This window comes from Ctenocephalides felis, unplaced genomic scaffold, assembly GCF_003426905.1.
Source record: "Ctenocephalides felis isolate EL2017-DRISC unplaced genomic scaffold, ASM342690v1 CF-g0.4_SCAFFOLD_01886, whole genome shotgun sequence".
Lineage (NCBI taxonomy): Eukaryota > Metazoa > Arthropoda > Insecta > Siphonaptera > Pulicidae > Ctenocephalides > Ctenocephalides felis.
Genome location: NW_020538040.1, coordinates 98509902 through 98529796, shown reverse-complemented (window position 1 = coordinate 98529796; position 19895 = coordinate 98509902). Strand labels below are relative to the sequence as shown.

Below are 19895 nucleotides of genomic sequence, written 5' to 3'. Positions count from 1 at the left end.
TCATGCTTCTTTTACTGTTGAACAAACCACACTATTTTGTCGAGTTTATATGCACAGATTATTTCAAAGATTTTGAGATTTGTAAATTTAGCCCGTGTATATAGGTAATCATTTCCAGACTAACAGCACTTTCACAATTGGCACGGTTTTATTTTTATAGTTAAGCAGAGTATTATAGTAACATTTTATGCTCATCTTTATTATATTCTACCAGTTTGCCAGTTTTAAACATATAATTTATGTGGGGTTTAGATACAGTATCTAATTTTACCTCCTGGACGAGGTAGTAAAAGTTATCCGATGAAAAAATATTTGTTTTACGATGTTATTTGTTGACCTGCTGTGCTGCGGACAATTCTCTGTAGAGAAAAGTTGATACAATCAAATTTGCTCATTTAATAGCAATTCACATACGTTTTCTGACAAATGAACGAATTAGATAAACAGACTTTGATTTGGTATTATTAATTACTTCTTTTTCCCATGACCAAATCTATGTATATACACATTTTGCATACTTGTTAAGGGCTAGAAAGCAAAGATATTTCTATGTCTTCTGGTTTCCAGAGATCATGACAATTCAAAGATTCAATCCCTACATGGCAAATATTGTACTTCTATACATAGATCGCTGGACGTGACTCTTCAATCCCGTAGCAAGAACAATCAATGATGCAGGATCCTGAATGAGATTTATTGTCACATTCGTGTCACACATTAGTGGAGGCGTTATCGCTACTAATTTGTGCCTTTTGATTGTTGTTTGCGATGCTGCATCCACTGCTACTGGGATTTGATGGGTTACCTGGATCCTCTGGGCCGTTAACCATGGCCTTTGTTAGCTTTGACTTATTTTGTGGCTCGTTTTGGTTGCTTTTCATGAATTCGATCTGCGCCGTAAGTTTTTGAAGTTTTTCCTGAACAGCAACAAAGAGTGTCAATAAATACGCTACAGATCTTAAGAGTGTAATTAATTAGCTCAAATTAAAAGTTAGACATTACTTGACTTAGATAAATTAGGTTTTTATTTAAATAAAAGTGATTAAAATTCAATATAATTTATTAATTTCCCATAGTGTAAGTTATAGTAATGGGCCGAAAATCGAAAATGATTTTTTTTTCATATCTGTACGTTTCGAAACATTTTGGCATACCCCAGAAAAAATTGATGTGTATGTGTGTGTGTGTGGAGACAATTTTTCGTCAACGATTTCCGGCATATGGATGAACCGATTTGGAAAATTCAAGAAGCAATCGATTTCAATACTTAAGGAGATGTGCTGATTAGTTTTTGGCAAAGGCAGGTCCAGCCGTTACAGATATACAGAGCAAAGAGTGCAGAAAATAAAAACCCAGTTTTTGAGAACAGAGTATGCGATTTGAATGATCCAAAAAACATTCTGCTTGTGTGGCAAAACAATTTTCAAAAAATTTTTTTTTGTATATCGAAAATAATTCAAATTTTAATTTTAATAATTCTTGCTGAAGTTCTGAAGCTTATTTATATACTTTGAACATCAAATATCAAATATCAAATATCAAATTTCTAAAATTAGGCGCTTCGAAATAACTTATTCTAGTATAAATCTGGATTTAAATGCTTTTTCAAATCCGCAGATTCCATATCAAAATTGGATGATTAGATTGAACTTGTGTAAATCTATTTTTTTATTATTTTATTATTATATTACTGAACAAAGTGACAAAACTCCAACCAACTCCTTAATGCGCATTTTTTTAGTTATAAAAAATCTATTTTTTTTGCAAATAATTTTTATTTATTATTATTATATTTAGGTAATTTGTGGAAAAAAATATTTTAATTGCGTATGTTAAGTTTTAACACAAGACAATTTTAAGACGATTCTGTTCTAATTCTGTTTTTTTGACATTTCAAGAAGTTATTCTGAATTGCTTGAGATCAAAATTGAAAAAAGTATTTGGGTGAATATAAGTCGACATTTGACTCGTGTTGATTAGTTGTTTGCGTTGAGCCGTTTCTTTAGTTAGAATCAACAGAAAATTGCCCAAGTTTTATCAAAAAATCCTGAACAAATTCGAAACCTGTTTGAAAGATATCATTTGGGAATATTGCTGATTAGTCTTTGGTTAAAATTGCACGAGCCGTTTATAATTGTTAAATAAATTTCGTTAATTGTCAAAATAAACGTCCTAGAATAATATGAGCCTACGACAAATGATTTATTTATAAAAAATATTAAACATTGGAATAATGAGCCGAGTCGAAATTTCAAAATTGTATTGTTACGATTTTATTAAAACTAGTTAAATCTGAGTACTTCAAAATTGATTGAGTCGATCAATTATACATAATCAGACTTTCAACTTAAGACAAAATGCCATTTGCAACTAGTGTAATATAATTATTATTACATTTTGAAAATAAATAATTTATGTCGAAAGAATAATTTATTTTGCAAATAATTGTTACTTATGCATGTTTTAACAAATTTGTGCATGGTAAATTTTAAAACAAGACAAGGCGCAGAGTTCCACGTCACACTCAATATAATAATTAATGCCAAAAATTATTGCCTATCACCAAATGTGACACTCAAAATATTTGGGAAATTATATTTCTATATTAACTCTAACAGAGCTGTAATATTTTGAGGCATAAAATTACAGTGACCGCAACGTTCACGGTCTTTCACAATTCTGCCGGCAATCGTTCCATATATGTCGAGAAAGGTAGGCATCAAGGGGTTAAACAAGGAAAATCAGGGCATTCCATTGGCATTCATAATTTTATTGAATACCAAATAATTTTAATCAAAAAATACCTTTAATTCTCTATTTTCTTCAAATACATCATAAGCTTTATCAGGACCCGATCCGATTCCATTTAGCGAAAACGAAGTCGCTCCTTTAGCACTTCCCCTTTCATCCCACTGATCACCTTGGCCATGAAGTACTTTGAACACCTAATGACATATAAAACTTAATTCTAAAGATACTAAACAAATTTAAGTGTTGATTAATTACTATAAGAAAATTACCTTTGGGCCGAAGACTAACGCTATCGTTACTGATGCAGAAAGTTGCGTTCGAATAAATCCGAGCAAATATTTAATGTCCGGACCAACTTGTGGAAATATAAGCAAACTGTAATAAATTAGCATATGATTTTCTTTGAATTCATTAAAGTTATCTATCGAACATATATAAAACTAGTGGTGTATCGTATCGTGCCCTAAGGCAAATTGCTCGAACTTCCCGTACCAGAATTAAATATCTAACAATAAGAAAAAAATACAGTAATCAATAAATATTGATCAATGATTGATAACAATTGCTTCATCACTGTATATAAGGTTGTCAAATATCTCCCTTCCGCCTTTTTGTATTATAAACAAAGAGCAAAAAAGCAAAAGGGAGATATTTGACAACCTAATATTTTATCGTTCATAAAATATACAGTAATATGATCTTATCGCTCAAAGAACTTGAGAAAGTTTACATTAGCAAGAGGTGCCGAAGAATCCATCTGAGGATATAGTTGTTACAATTAGAATAAGGCGTTTGAAATATATACATTTTCAAACTGAATTGTGAATTTAAAATTCATATTTGAAGTATAATTTAAAGTAAATATACTTTGTATATTTTTGAAAATTTTGATTTTTTTTTCTGAAAATTTTGAAATTTGCTTGAATCGTATAAGTAAACTTTAAATGAAAATTTCTGTATAATTTTACTTTTTAAGATCCCCTTTTACCTTTTTGGTAAAAGCAGGTCCAGCCGTTTTGAAGATACGGAGCAAAAAGTGTGACTTGTATAATAGACAGAATAAAGTATTGATAAAATTTTTGTGAAGGCAAGTCCAGCGCTTTTGGCAAAAAGTTAAGAAAAATGCAAGGCGGCCAAAAATAATCACGCATACGCACATCATATTATCAAATATTTTATAAAGATTTTAATAATAAGTACACATTTTATTTCAATTTCTGTGTTTCGTACTAAGATTTTTCAAGTTTAAAGTTCACAAATGTAGTTCAGTGTTCTCGACATTCTATACACTATGATTTAGCCGACTTGAATGGGTTTCAGAATTTTCAAAAATATTTCAAAAAGTCGATTATTTTTTCAAAAATTGTAAAATAGATTTTTTTTTTTAAATTTTTCATAATTTAAAAAAAAATAGTTTTCATATATTATGAGTTACGATACGGAAAGTTGTAACAACTTTTTTTAAGGCACGGTCAGAACTACAGTTCTACTATGAGCCGTGGTGATGATTTTGCCTAACTACGTAGATTATTAGATGGGAATCCGACGGTTGACTATTTTTATTTGATGAAAATGTTTATTAGAATATAAATTAGAGAGTAAAGTAAATATTAGAATAATAAATTATAGAGTAAAAGTAAATATTAGAATATTAGAATTAGAGGGAAAAAGCAATTACCACTTGGAAACATATTTCAATCAATATTTTAAGATGAAAGCCGATGTCACCGACTGCTTGTCCTCGGAGTATCCGAGGCAGATGTCAATCCAGGCATATATAATATGATTATGACTTTCAAAATAATTACTATTATATTATTCTGAATAAATATTTTTTGTTACAGTAATATTTATAATAATGTTTATATTGACTATTTTAGCATGCGTTACGATCAAATTAAATTACCAATATTGTTGATGTCGCAAACGCCAAAAATCGCTTGAATAAAATAAGCATAAAAGAGTTTACCATTACAGTCACGTCATTTAAGGTAATAAATAAATAAGGTAAGAAACTTCGGAATTCGAGATACCCAGCTGTAAGTCTGTAAATACTCTGTAAATACACCCTAAAAGTTGTCTCAAAACCTACATTTGGTACGAACACCCTACCATATGTAGATTTTGAGAACTCTTTTAGAGTGTATTTACAGTCTTACAGCTGGGTATCTCGAATTCCGAGGTGAACTTACTATAATGACTATATATTATAAAATATCGATTTTCGAAAACTTACTGGAAAGTCACCATCGTGATGTTGACTAAAGCGATGTTGTAGATGGCGTACGTTATAAGTTTGGCTTCGCGGTACATTGGGGCCGCGTTCCTCGTGTTGCTGCAAACACGAATGCCCCAAGCCAGAAATAAGACCTCACCTATGGCCAAACTGTGATCCCACCAATTATAGGAACACTGCTTGAAACGCAGTCCTTGGCTGTCTGTTATCTGTAACAAATGATCAATTAGCAAGCATTTTGTAATACAGAGAAGATGGAAATAAAATAGTAATTTATATGAAATTACTGAATTGTTTTGAGTTTGCTATATTTGGTGACTTTTTTATACAACTTTTATTATAACTACTGGTGCACAGCATCGTGCCTCAAGTTTTAAAAACTTTGAAAAAATAGATTTTTGAGAATTTTGATATTTTTGAAAATGTTAAACTTGAAATTGATTTTTGAGAATTTTGAAATTTTCGAAAAAGTTGAACTTTTATAAAAATTTTGCTTTTTTTCAAAGTAATCGTGCTGCATAGCTGTTTTAGCGCTATAGTCTAACGGTTGTACATTATGAATCTTGGTACGGAACACAAACAAAATCTATAATTATTATTACAAGCCCATAATTGGACAAATATTAGAACAATTTGATATGCATATGTCTAATAACGATTTTTACTGGCAAATAGTATTTTTATAAAAACTTTTCATTTGTATTTCCGAAACCGCCAGACTTGCCTTTCCAGTGAATGTATAAGTCATTCAAATGGGTTGAACCATGCTTTCGAAATCGTCGATGAAAATTTGTGTTTGCACATACACACAAACACCACACACACATACACACAACAATTTCTTCTAATAATAAGATATGCCAGAATGTTTTAAAAACTTTCAAACGTAAAGATATATAAAAAGTTTCATTCTTCATTTTTTTGCGATTACTGTAACTTACCCTACGGTTAGTTGAAAAACGAGCAATTTTAACTTCTAACCTTTTTTAGAAAGGTTCTAATTTTAAAATTCATTGTAATTAATCTCAAAGGCGACTACAAATTTAAAAATTTGGCAAACTTATGTTCAAATATAAAAATAAATAACTACGATTCTATAAGTAATTCTAAAAAAAATATTTTAAGTATTTTCAAGTTGACAGGAAAATATTTTTCATAGCAAAAATAATAAAATTCATATATTTAGATCTATATTTAGTCAATCATCTTCATTTAGTTAGATTATCTTACCAATCTATACATCAAACTTTCGGAAGTTTCTTTCACTGAAAATGAGAGAAAGAAATATTTTTACCAATGGTGAACATTAAATTACTGAACACTGTGCAGATTATATTATTTTCAATTGCCTTAAGGCCCGATGCCATACACCCCACTAGTTTTTTTTTTTTTTTTTTTTTGAGTACAGTATAAATAAATATTCATGTTATAATAGAAACTAATTCAATATTTATGGCCCACCAGGACCATAGATTTAAATTTTAAATTTTAAATTTTAAACAATTTAAAAAATATATTTATATCTTAAAAATCAGCAACGTGTTTAATTTATACTTTATTTTTCATAGAGTAAATAACATGCACAATCTATTCAAAAAGGAAATTTAGAAAACATTATATTTAACTTTTCAAAGGGTAAGTTATAGTAATCGCAATAAAATCGAAAATATTTTTTTTTGCACTTTTTAAAGGTTTCTGAACATTTTAGCATGTCTTAGAGAAAATTGATGTATGTGTGTAGCATGTATGTATACGACGGCAAATGCGTGTTCGGATACAAATTGTAGTCCACGATTTCGAGAGCTAAGATCAACCGATTTCAATGATTAAAAAAATATTCGATTCATTTTAATAAGGAGTGAGAATAATCGATTAAATTCTTGTAAAGGCTGATTTCGCGGCTTCGGAGATAAAAAAAAAATGTTTAAAAAAGTGCCATTTGGCGGTTGAAAATTATATCTTTTCGACAGTATGAACCAACCGGTATGAAAGGGTATCAAAAACTTTCGAAAAATTTCAAAATTATCAAAAAATTTTTTTTTCATTTTTTAGCTTTTAAAAATTTTAAATTACGTTTCAAAAAGTTCCAGCAATTTTAAACAATTTAAAAAATATATTTATATCTTAAAAATCAGCGAAGTGTTTAATTTATACTTTATTTTTCATAGAGTAAATAACATGCACGATCTATTCAAAAAGGAAATTTAGAAAACATTATATTTAAGGGGGTATTCTACTGTAGACGCATGAATTTCGCCCGGTTTTTGAAGCGCCGTATAAAGGAAACAAATAATATTTTTGCTATCGATTTTTTTGTCATTTGTTTATTGATATTTTGTTATTACATAAAAAATTATTAAAAAAAAATAATTAAAATTCACAAAGTTATGAGCAGTCAAAGTGGGGGTTCCCAAAAAAAGAAGGTGTCCTGGCGTACATGATTCCAACCCTCCTGGTGATTTGAAACATAAAAAATAGACGGATTCTTAATTATAATAGATGCCGCTATCGTATGAACCTTGGATAAGTTAAACAATTTTTTTTTGGTTGAATGGCGGCAGTTTGAAAAAAAAAATTTTTTTTTTCATGTTTTTTTAACATTTCTGAATTTTTTAAAAATACTAAATGAAAAGTTATAGTTTTGGGCAAGGTCCATACGATAAAGCGATGTATAGAGAAGATCCTCTCCAAATTTGAAGTAAATCGGTTCATTAGAACTCGAGATATCCTTACCGCCAGCTCGAAAAAAGTAGTTCCGAGAAAAACGCGTTCAAAGTTTTGAGACAAGTCGGACCCGAACCGAGGCCACGTCACTAAAACGGCTATAACTCAGGAAATAATAGTAATTTTGAAAAATCCTTTTAATGACATATTTTTGAATAACTAAACTTTGAAAATATGGAAAAAAAATTTTTTCGATTTTTTCAAAATTCTACAGTAGAATACCCCCTTAACTTCTCGAAGGGTAAGATCTATTCAAAAAGGAAATTTAGAAAACATTATATTTAACTTCTCGAAGGGTATTTGCCTTAGAGTACGACGCTATGCACCAGTAGTTTATATATTTATTTCAGCCTAGAGGCTTGTACTTATTAGTATGCATTTACTATCGCCACTTAAAATCTGTTTCTTATATTAATTTAATTTTCGATAATATTTCAATGAGACTAATGTATTTTACCTCTTCCGCTTTAGGTGACCCAGAGAGTGTCCATGTTCCCAGATAAATTATCATAATTAGAACAATTGTGAACATCCATTGTAGCAGTTGCTTATCGGTGAGTTTTAGTTTATGTGCAGATTTTACTCGATAGGTTAATGAAACTCTACATGAAAACATTTTTTTTTACTAAATTCTAATAAATTAATATTGCATCAACATTACAATAATAATAAATCAAATTAAGATCAATAAGATTAAAAAAAAACAGCATCTCTACTCACCTCCATGTCTTCATTATTAACGCAGTGTATGTTACACAAAATCCAAAATGTCTCGACCATTTGGTGGCAATACATGAATATGAATCCAATATTGGAAAAATCGCGGCCATCTTAATAAAAAATTGAATATAATAAAATTTTAACACTCTGTAATAAATTTTATTGCTTTAAATTCTTAAATTAATTTAAACATTTGCATTGATTTAAAACAAAAGTTGCAAATGTCCTTTCTCTTTATGTAGAAATAAACTAAACTAAATATAGATCCAATATTGGAAAAATCGGGGACATTTTAATAAAAATTAAATATAATAAAATTTTAATACTCTGTAATAAATTTTATAACTTTAAATTATTAAATTAATTAAAACATTTGCATTGATTTGAAACAAAAGTTGCAAAAGTCCTTTCTCTTCATGTCTACAAAATACTTGCAGTATTGGCATATGTAGTATTATTTTATTTGCGTAATACATTCGTATTAAAAATATGTTGAAATTACAAAATTCCCAAAATTTTTGACTTACATACCATCGAAATATTTTTGAAAATTTAGAAGAGTTAACATATTACCAGAACTTTATGTTATAAGTCATGTATTACGTTAATCTAGTTTTTGTTCATACATTTATTAATTTAGCTATTTATTTCCAACTTACCTCCAAATACATGACGGCACAACCCATCAACGTTATTGTTAAAAATATCGGACTGGGTACTCTAAATATTCTTTTTTTCCTACTTTGATTCATGTAAATTGCTAATATCAGGGTGCATATGGTACATGCCACAGATACAGAGAGCAAGGAAATCCTTAGAGAGAATAATAAAATATAATTAGTATTCTTGATTTAAATGATATATTTTGATATAAAAAATAATCTGACAGTTGATCTTAATACTTTTACCAAAAGTTCCAAAATTTTGTTGAAACTTATATTGCGCCAATATTTTCAGGTTGTCACAAATCTTGACATCAAGCCGAAACGAGGTGATAGTATTGACCTTAACTGTCTTGAAAAAAATTACCTCACGTTGCTTAGAAATTATTACCTTTTAAGTGCAACCTGAAAATTTGGTAAAACAATGGCCCTTTTTTCGGTTATTGTGGTTAACTTTTAATTTGACGTTATCTTAACAACGTGCAAGAGAGAAACATTTGAACCGAAGGTGAGTAAAATGTACTAGCAAAAATCATCCCTTTTCTTAGGTTTTCATTTTTTTAGTCGAAAATTTTCAATAATAAAATTATCAAAAATTTCACCATTTTGCAATTCGGATTAGATGCCTCAAGTTTTGACGAAACATGCCAACACTAATTAGTACTTATTTTTTTTAAAGAGAGCTTCTCAAAGTCGACCGATTTTAAAAATTTTAAATTTGTAGTTCAACAAAAAATCCAAATTCTTGAAAATTTGGAGCAATTGTGTTATTATTCTTAACTGTAGTCCTAGAAATATTATTCACGGTTACGGTTCCAAAGTTAAAATGAACAAAATTAGTATAAAATAACCACAATAACCGAGAAATGGTCATAATTTCAACAAGGCTAGAATTTTTTTTTCTAAATTTTTTCAGAACAGTTACGGTCAATACTATCATACCGTTTCGGCGTGATGTCGAGGTCTGGGACACCCTGCATATACATAGGGTGCGGTGGACAGAAATAGGCCACGTTTTTATTTGTGGTTGTAAAATGGTTAAAAATGAAAATATTTTCTTAATTTTTTTTATTTGCAATTTTTCATAATTTAGCACTTTTTGGGAGTTTTTGTTTTAAGGAGGCATTATGCCAGAAGAGATAAAAATAAGTAAATAAGACGTTAGATTAATTTATAAAAACACTTTAGTGTGCAAAGAACGGCATTACGCAAGTGGCCCACGTCTGTCCACAAGTAGTGACCCAATTCTATCTACTAACGCCTTTTTTGCATGTGCATCCCACAAAAACACAATGTAAACATTCGGCAAAAATCATTTTGCATTTTAAAGATTATATGTCTATATAATATATTGCATATGTATTTGTATTTTTGTAGTGAAAATTCGATGACAAATCACGTAAGAGCGTACGGCGGTAAAAACTTTCTCGACGAAATTCTTAGCGCGTTTCTCTGTACAGTGCGAGAGTAGGTTTATAACCTCCAAATGCTTTTTAAAATTGAGTATGTATCAAAATATGATAAATATGTGCGCGGTTCGACATACATGTCACTAGTCTTAAGGTTATTCGGGTGGCCCACTCCAACCTGTGGCACGCGTCTGTCCACCGCACCCTACTCATAAATAAGTTTTTATAAAAAATACACATGATAAAAGATCTATAAAAATTGATTTTACTTTTTAGAGCAAAGGCGACATCTTATTTCTAAAAAATCTACAACAAATATTAATTTCTTCTGGGAAAAATATTTCAAATCTTGAAATTTATGTGCTGGTTTATGTCAAAATTTAAAGATTATTTCTTTATACAATTTACAAAGATATGTAAAATATTTGAAAACGCATTATTTTTAAAATAATTATTTTCTGCATAGAACGCAAGATGATCACATTTTAGGCATATTGTGCACAAAAAGCAAAAAGCAAGATGCGTTATTTAGTAGATCATAAAAGTGTACTAGTAAATGCAGGTGAAAAATAAAGTATTTGTTTGATTATAAAGTGCAGTGGACTTGTAAAGGTAATTTATAAACGATAAAATTATATACTTGCATTTTTGTCAAATAATGTGTAATAAAAAGCAATTATATATATATATATATATATATATATAATTGGGATTTATATACCTGAAGGGCCAGTTGTATGCTGCCAAACACGGAGCCGGCCCTGTGCATTCGGTGCATCCAGGAGCGCATTTCTGGCAAACAAATACATCACTGTATATTGTACTAATGTTATTCCGCTCTTCCTCGTATGCCACTAATGAAACATATTAAATCGTTAGAAATATTTTGAAAATATATAGTAGAATTCTATTAATTAATTAATTGCCTTCTACTATCGATCCATTAAAACCATCCGGATGTTTGATTGAATAATATCCTTGTCGGCAAACACATTGATATGCCCCTTTAGACCATTCGCTCCCAGAGCGCGTTTCACACTATAGATAGATAATTGGTTTGTTATAAATAAAAAATAAGCTTTTCATATAAAAAAATACACAAAAACTGAAAAAATATGGTATATTAAAATGAACAATTTTCTGTAGAGTAACTTACCTTTTCGTGAGATAAGTTACTGAAATCGTAACTCGGAATTGAGGAAAACAATTCAACCGATATCTAGATCAAGGGTATTTATTAGTTGGAGCTTTTTAGATTTACAGTATCAAAATTAAGGGCAAAAAGGATTTTTAAAAATCAGACTAGATATTTCTCGAAGTAGTTTGTTTTAGCGACAAAACACGATTTACAAATTTTATATTTTTCGACGTTTCACGTCATTCTGAATCTAATGAGACCAAATTTGAAAATAGTATGTGTGTGTGTATATGGATGTATGGCAGTGTATATGTAAGCCGATTTTTGACCTTTCGTCGACTGTTTGCGCAACGATTTGTTTCTTTGTAATAAGCAAAAAAATGTATTTTTTTTGTCCCCGTTCTAGCTCACAATCCTGAATCGATTTTGAAAATTCAAAAACTGTTCGAAAGAAATTGGTTGGGAATCGCGCTGATTAGAATGATACAGATCGGCTGGGCCGTTTCCTTGTAATTATCCGTTGAACATTTTTTTCGATGGTAGGTATCATGGTCTTATAGAACATGCTTGAATATTACGGACTACGGAATATTTAAAAATCTATCAAACTTTGAAAAAATTAGTAGCGTTTTTTTTGACGTTTTTTTATTAATATGTATATATGTCGGGAAATTTATGTAACTTGCCTTAAGGCAAAATGCCACTTTCAACTAGTTTTATCCGATTTGAGAAGTTTGTTTTACGGCAAAAATTGGAAGAATTATGTGTGTTTATCCATGTAAGCTAATATTTGATATTTCATCGACGTTTTTATAAACACGGTTGCGCCTACTTCAAAAATTTAGGACCATTCCATGAAACTCGATAGGAACTTGCGCTAATTTTTTGCGATCGAACCGTTTGTTTTCAGTAGTCAAAACTCTTGAACCAATTTTGAAAATTCAAAAACTATTTGCAAGACTTCAGTTAGGAATTTTGATGAATTGGTGGTAAAGCTCGGTAGGGCCGTTTTTTCGTAAAACTAGTGGGGTGCATGGCATCGTGCATTAAGGCAAATTGGTGGAACTTCCCGTACCAAAAATTATTTTTTTAAAAAAAATATTAAATTTTTTCTTTACACTTTGAAGAAATTAAATTTTCGAGAAATTTTAAATTGTGAAAAAATTGAATTTTTGGAAAAAAAAACTTTTGCAAAAAATGTTTTTTTTATTTTGAAATATTTTGGAAATTTTGAAGTATTTTTCAAAGCAATCGCACTGCTTTAGCTGCATAGAGACAAAATATCGAAGCGCGTAGGCGCCACGTAGCCGTCTAGCGGACAAACGACGTTACAGAACCTATAGAAATGCAAACAAAATTGATACACATTACTAAAATCTCAATAAAATATCTGATAATTTTTTACTTTTTTACTAGGTCTCCGAAACCGCTAGACCGGCCTTCCCAAAAATTTAATCAGCTGTTCATCTTGTCAATACAAGCAAAATGTTTTTTGAATTATTAAAATGGGATGCTCCGTTCTCTAAAAAACTGAGTTACCGTTTTTGGCACTTTTTGCCCCGTATCTTCGGAACGGCTAAACCTGGCTTTGACAAAGACTAATCAGCACGTCTGCTTATCAATACTAATCGAATGTTTTTTAAATTATTCAAATCGATTGATCGGTGTTCCCGAAATCGTCAACAAAAATTTGTATCCGCACACACACACACATACATCCATTTTTTCTAAGGTACGCCAAAATATTCAGGAATCTTTGAAACGTAAAGATATATAAAAAATTTCATTTTCGATTTTTTTGCGATTACTATAACTTACCCTACGGGAAGTTAAATAGCTCAACTTTTTATGACGATGAAATTCGTGATCTTTATGCTAAAATATTATTAGCTTATGATAAGTGTTTGAATTCCAAACTTGCCACTTACACTTACAAGAGTTTAAATATAAATTACAAGAAATGTAGATGAGCGAACGTACCTGGGTGCTTTCCCGTTGACATTTGTGCGAACCCCAGAACGCGTGAATTTCCTGCGATTCGGAATCATTTGCTCTGTCGCACTGATTCAATTTCAGATTCGACAAGTCGATGTCGAGGCTCAAGAATCCGTTCAACCTGGAAACAAATTTGATCCAATTATATAGGATGCTCAAGACAAATTTGTTTATAAACAAGTAATCAGACACAATAAAACTGGAAACAAGTAATTACCATTTGAAATCTACTTAAACTCGTCCGGAATTTCAACCTAAAGCTACAAGTAGTTATAACAAAAGTTCCTAGTGTTAGTGTACCTATAATTGTATGAATATTTATCGCAAAAGCAAGTTTTACAAGTAGTTACACAAAAAATCCATGCTATTTAATATTTAAAATTATATTTATATCTTTATTAAAATTTAAAATTTGATGTTCCTAGAATTATCATTACATATCACTACATAATTTAAAATTACTATATTACATAGCTTTAAAATGATTTAAAAAGCTCGAATTGCTATCATTCAATGATGATGTGACTTTGATTTTTGATCCGAAAAGTTATTATATTAAAAATTTATTAAATTAGTTGGTATTGGTATTTTGCCTTGAGGCAAGTTACGTGAACTTTCCGATATGTGTAAATAAACGACTTAATCAATAAAAAATAAATTAATTTATGAGTGATTAAAAGTATTCCGAGTGGATTTATTACACCTAATTAAAAACGAACAAACAAACACGTTAACTCGGAGTATTTTCTAAAAGCAAATTTTCAAAAATCAATAATTTTTATAATTGAACCAGTTTCCATAGGACTTTAATGGTTTAGTATGTTCATTAAGACCAAGTACTCTATCGTTGTACCAAGTAAATCGTCTAATTTTAATTTTAACAAACGTCAAAAAAAAACTAATCATTTTCTCAAACTTCGATGACTTTTTAAAATTAAACTACTTGCCGCAAGGGCGTAATATTTTAGTAAGTTCTATAAGACCATGATATATATCGCCAAACAAATTTCCATAAAAAACGGCTTTTATTTTACTGCTTTTAATTTCTGAAATCGGTTCAGACGTTTTTGAGAAAACGTCGATGAAAGGTCTAATTTTGACAAATGCCAAAAACACGATTCAGAATGGCTTGAAATGTCGAGAAAGCATAAAATTAGCGAATCGGATTTTTTGATGAAAACATTAACTTCTCCTTCGGGAAGTTAATAATAATTGTGAAAATTATGAATTATGTGAATAATCATATATTGCATATGTTCAAACCTTCATTATATTGTATTTGTCAAAATTCCTATTTTTAACCAGTTGAATGTGATTAGTTACTTATCAAGGAGAAGTGGCAAAACTTTGTGCATTGATATACACGCCATGCGTATAAATCTTTGACCATTGGCTATTTAGATAGCATTTTTTAAACAGAAGAAAAAATATTCTTAAAATTCAAGATGTTTGCAATATTTTGGAGCTATTATATCGATATAAAATCATATAAAATTGTCGAAAGCTCGAAGAACATTTTACCTCGATTCTGACGATACCAAATTGTGCGGACGGAGTTACAACGCCGTAGAAAACAAAGTCAGATAATTATTAATATTTATATAACAAAAGCTTAATATTGAAATTTAATAATCATTTTCATTAAATTATTATTAAGAAAGAAAACTATAATTCTTAATATATGGATCATCGTTTAAAATATAATTTTTAAAATAAATAAATTTTATGTACCCATCGGATTGGTTGACAGGTAAAACTCTAGTACTGTAAGACAGCAACCAAGATTTTGTCTCACAAGAAAAGTAAGGAAAGGTCCACCAACCACTGTATGATACGTTGAATGAGCTCATTGCCTCCCTCTCCTCGTTTTCATACCTGCAAATGTTAATAAAAGTATTAGTAATGAAGAATTGTATATATATATATATATATATATATATATATATATATATATATATATATATGATAGTTTTGTCGACGTTGATACATATTTCAAATATTATGTTTGCGCCCAATCGTCGAATTAAAAAGAAGATAAATAGATTTTTTTTCTATTAACCGAATGTTCGTATATCGAAAATAATTCAGATTTTAATTTTAGTTCTAATATATATATATATATATATATATATATATATATATATATATCACACAAACTATCTGACTATGTTCAGTGACAATCCCAGCTAATTCATCATTCTATAAATGTTTTTCTTTGCTGTTTTCCAAAAAATCCTTACCGCATAGGCGGGGTAAATTGGTACAGCCAGGGTGCAAATAGGTTGAATGTCTTATTTTAATTTTAAAGGGATTTTACTAAATAATAGCTACATTATTCCACCAATGCAAAATATAAATTACATGGTTGCATTTTTTACAGGGATAACTGTAAATAAACTTGACCTGGTATCTGGTCAGAAATATTCATCAGCTTAGTTAAAATAACTATTTATTTAATTTATCTCTTGTGCAATTGCTTGTTTTAATTGAATTTACTTTTTTATTTTCCATTTTGTATTTTTTACATCTTTGCTAGGGTGAAGGTTTAGTCTGTCTTTTTTACCCCATCCTGGTGTTAGCTTATATAAAAAATGTTTAATCTAATTTAAATTAAAAGAAATTCTTAACTTTACTGGTCCTTGAGATATTGGTGGTGCACCTTTTTACCCGCGGGCATTTAAGTTCACTCTAACCTTTATAAAAGTTCTAAGTATTAAACAAGAAATTTGTTTTACTATATTTATTTTGAATTCAAAATATTTATTATTTATTATGTCTCTATAACCACAATCTTTGTTCTAAAATCCGCTTGTGAAATCATTATAGTATAAATCCAAATCGATTTTAAAATTTGTTCAATTGTTGTATCATGAAAAAGGTTTTCAACTAATTCTTTTTAATCATATATGCACAAATGTGATTTTTCTCGTGTTGAATTATTGATGCATTCATGTCGTATGTTGGTATTTTTACATTAATCACAATTAGTTTTTTAACTTTCACATCTATATTATATGAAGCTTTTGCAATTTGCCTATAGTTAAAATGTTACATGTAACATCGGAATAGCTTCTATATTGATACTATATTTAGAAAAGACAAATGATCCAGTTTTTCTCTTTTTTAAATATTATATATTTGATGAACCGTTAATATTATGAGTATGCTTACTTGATTAATTCGAATTGGTACTAATTTGTACCACCAAAATTAAACCAAAAAAATCGAAAATGGCTACTAAAATCAGTACGCCAGACGGCCGAACAGCCCAAATATAAGATGTTTTGTGAAGATAGGTATATAGTGCAGAGCAGAAGTCTGTATTGATGTCAAAAAAAAAACTAAATAATCTTTGGTAATAATACTATAAAATCACAGATTTTTATAAAAATTACTATCACTGTTTTATCCCAAATCATCTCCAAAATAATGTTAAAGCATTCAGTACGGAAAAAATTAAATTGAACTAGAATAAACAAAATTATATCAACAAATTATGCAATATAATATTTAATTTTAAATTATTTAATTTTAGAATTTGTACCCCTGCCCTTGTACGTCTCCAATCATTCCCAAATTGTAGGCGTAAGGCCTATGTTGAGTCATTTTTAACGTACAAGTTCGAAGTATAAATTAAACAAGCAGAATCAAATGAAACTAATACAGTAGAAACAATATAATATTGAGTATTTACATTTCAGATTTTGCACCTCTGCCCTTCCCTCATTAATCAGCCCCAAATTGTATTTACGCCTATGTTGTGTCATTTTCAACGTGCAAGATCAGAGTACTGAAAAAAATAAATTCAACGAGCAGAATCAAATGAAACTTATATTAACCCTTTCGACTCGGATGCCGCCGCTCCGGCGGCATAGTCATTTTACCGTTGCGCTCGGATGCCGCCGCTCCGGCGGCATGATATGTTTTACCGTTAAGCTCGGATGTCGCCGCTCCGCCGGCAAATCGTGTCGGCGACGACTCGTCGCAAACTAAACTTACATTCAATTTTTTTTTATTTTTTAAAAATTAATTTACTATTACATTCATTTATTGATTGATTTATTAATTTTATAAATAAATATATAACAAAATTAATTTATTAGCTCATGATTCCCATAATTCTAATAAAGATCTGTGAAGAAATGATTTTTTAAACAATATAGCATGGTTTTGAGTGCAATTTTTTTTAATTTTCAAAATTTTCTATTTTATTATCATAATAACTATATTTAAATGCAATATAACCACATTTTGAAAAAATCCGATACAAAAAAAATTCCGAGTTGAGAGATAAGTATATAATATTCCGAGCGCAGCGTACCGACTGGCAGTCCGACTCCCGAGTCGAAAGTGTTAAAATTTAAAATAATAAGATACCATTTTGGGGCATACAGGAACGAGTCTGTGCAATATCTTATATATAAAAATGGAGCTCTCTTTCAAATGTCCGAATAAAACTCAAGAACGGCTGAATCGATTTGGCCAGTCTTAGTCTTGAAAAATTCGTGCCAATCCAGAGAAAGTCCAAAAAGTGAGAAATTATTTCAAATCCGCGTGGAAACTTTAGATTTTTAATTTGAAATTTTTTGTAGAAGCGTAATTTAAATAATACTACGAATAAAGCGTTTTTGACAGATGATGTTCAATTACATTTAATAGGATGTTTTACGCGAATATTATTTATTTATGATAAATTTGTAGTAAGTAGTTTTGTTTGTAGTTTTATTTATATACAAAAACGTTAGTAAACGGGCCGCAAGTGTTACTAGAGACTCAAAATGTAAACTTTTTTGATATGATAATATGAAAATGCACTTTTTGGCATATTTTTCTCAAACACAGTGCTCTGAAAGATCTCATTTGTATAATTATATACTCATTGGTATTTATAAAACATTTTCTAGGTTATATTATTTTTTATTTAACTTATTTAAATTCAGAACCTAAATTTGGTATCGATCTAATGGACATTTTGTCGAATAACATTTATCCAGTTATAATTTTCCAGAATTTATCGCAGAATAGATAGTAATATATGAAGGTCCGTGATTAAAAAGATCCACCACCGATGTGCCAAAAATCAGTAAAGTTAAGCATTGTTTAACAACAATATTTGAAAGTAGAGGAAAAAAGATGTATAGCCAGCTACAAACTTGATATGAAAACGATAATCTTTGAAATGGGGGAAATAAACGGTGATCTTTGAAAATCCATAATAAAAGTATTTTCTTCCGTTGGTAGTTTTAGCATTAGTTAAAAATGTAATTATTTTGTAAAATACCTTTAAAATTATTATAAGGCTTTAAACCTTTTGCCACCTGCCCGTTACAAGTTACCCCGAATATAGGATAAAAAGGTCTAGATAACAAATTTTTGGAAGACATCAAAAAAGCACATTTCTACAATGAAGAAGTAGAAGTCAGTTTACTGAACGTAGTCAGATAATTGTTCGTTTGATATGTCTTATTTGTTGTGATATAATTGTTATGGTTTTCACAATAAAGTTTATATTTGCTCAAAGTCAAATTGGACCTGTGTGCCTCGCCCTGCTCTACATATATACTTTTTATTAAATTTACTTTAAATCATCGAATGTAACTTAAATCTTTTCAAAAAGCAGGTCAAAGAAGAAATACATAATTCATTTTTTATCTCTCCTCGCAAAAATTTGAAAATTTTGTATAAGCTCAGTAGTATTATTTACAATTATACACAAAATTCAGAATCCAAAAAGAATCTGAAAAACTTGAAACGTAATTAATAAGCCGAAAGACCAAAAAAGACTCGGATTGGATTATACGATGTTTTCTATAGAAAGTGTATAAAACTTGCAGTTTGATTGTATTGATAAAATATAGACAAACTAATGGGGTTTATGTTTTTATAATACCTAATTGTATACAGCATTCAAACAACACATCCTTATGCACTTAAAGTATTAATATTTTTGATTCTCTAGAAATGGTTTAGAATATACCTTATTTAGCAAAACAGCGTTTGCCGGGTCAGCTAGTAATTAATATAATTATTGATAATTTAAATGTGTTTGAGAAAATTTTATTGGAAATTGCAATGCTTATAAAATTAATTGAGAGCGGTAACTTTATTTTCGAAATAAATAGTTGAACTAACTCTATCTAAATATCAGAATTTAAATTTCGGTTGATTAAGTCAATTATTAAATTTATCGAAACGTTCAAGCAACTTGCCTTAAGGTTGAATGTGACTTTCAACTAGTTCATTGTAATATTTTCATAAAA

General features: G+C 29.5%; 1 protein-coding gene across 1 annotated transcript in view; it reads right to left on the bottom strand.

Moving 5' to 3' along the window:
- Window positions 1-710: 710 nt before the first annotated feature.
- The window catches only part of LOC113375580 (probable G-protein coupled receptor CG31760), a 38242-nt gene continuing 19057 nt past the window's right edge, over window positions 711-19895 (bottom strand). Inside the window, exons 4-14 of the mRNA XM_026615512.1 lie at window positions 15367-15510; window positions 13621-13756; window positions 11429-11540; window positions 11224-11356; window positions 9091-9244; window positions 8432-8541; window positions 8169-8313; window positions 4988-5196; window positions 3021-3126; window positions 2805-2945; window positions 711-917 (exon numbers count right to left, since the gene is read on the bottom strand). Coding sequence (XP_026471297.1) covers window positions 711-917; window positions 2805-2945; window positions 3021-3126; window positions 4988-5196; window positions 8169-8313; window positions 8432-8541; window positions 9091-9244; window positions 11224-11356; window positions 11429-11540; window positions 13621-13756; window positions 15367-15510 — 1597 coding nt within the window. The remainder of the gene's footprint in view (window positions 918-2804; window positions 2946-3020; window positions 3127-4987; window positions 5197-8168; window positions 8314-8431; window positions 8542-9090; window positions 9245-11223; window positions 11357-11428; window positions 11541-13620; window positions 13757-15366; window positions 15511-19895) is intronic.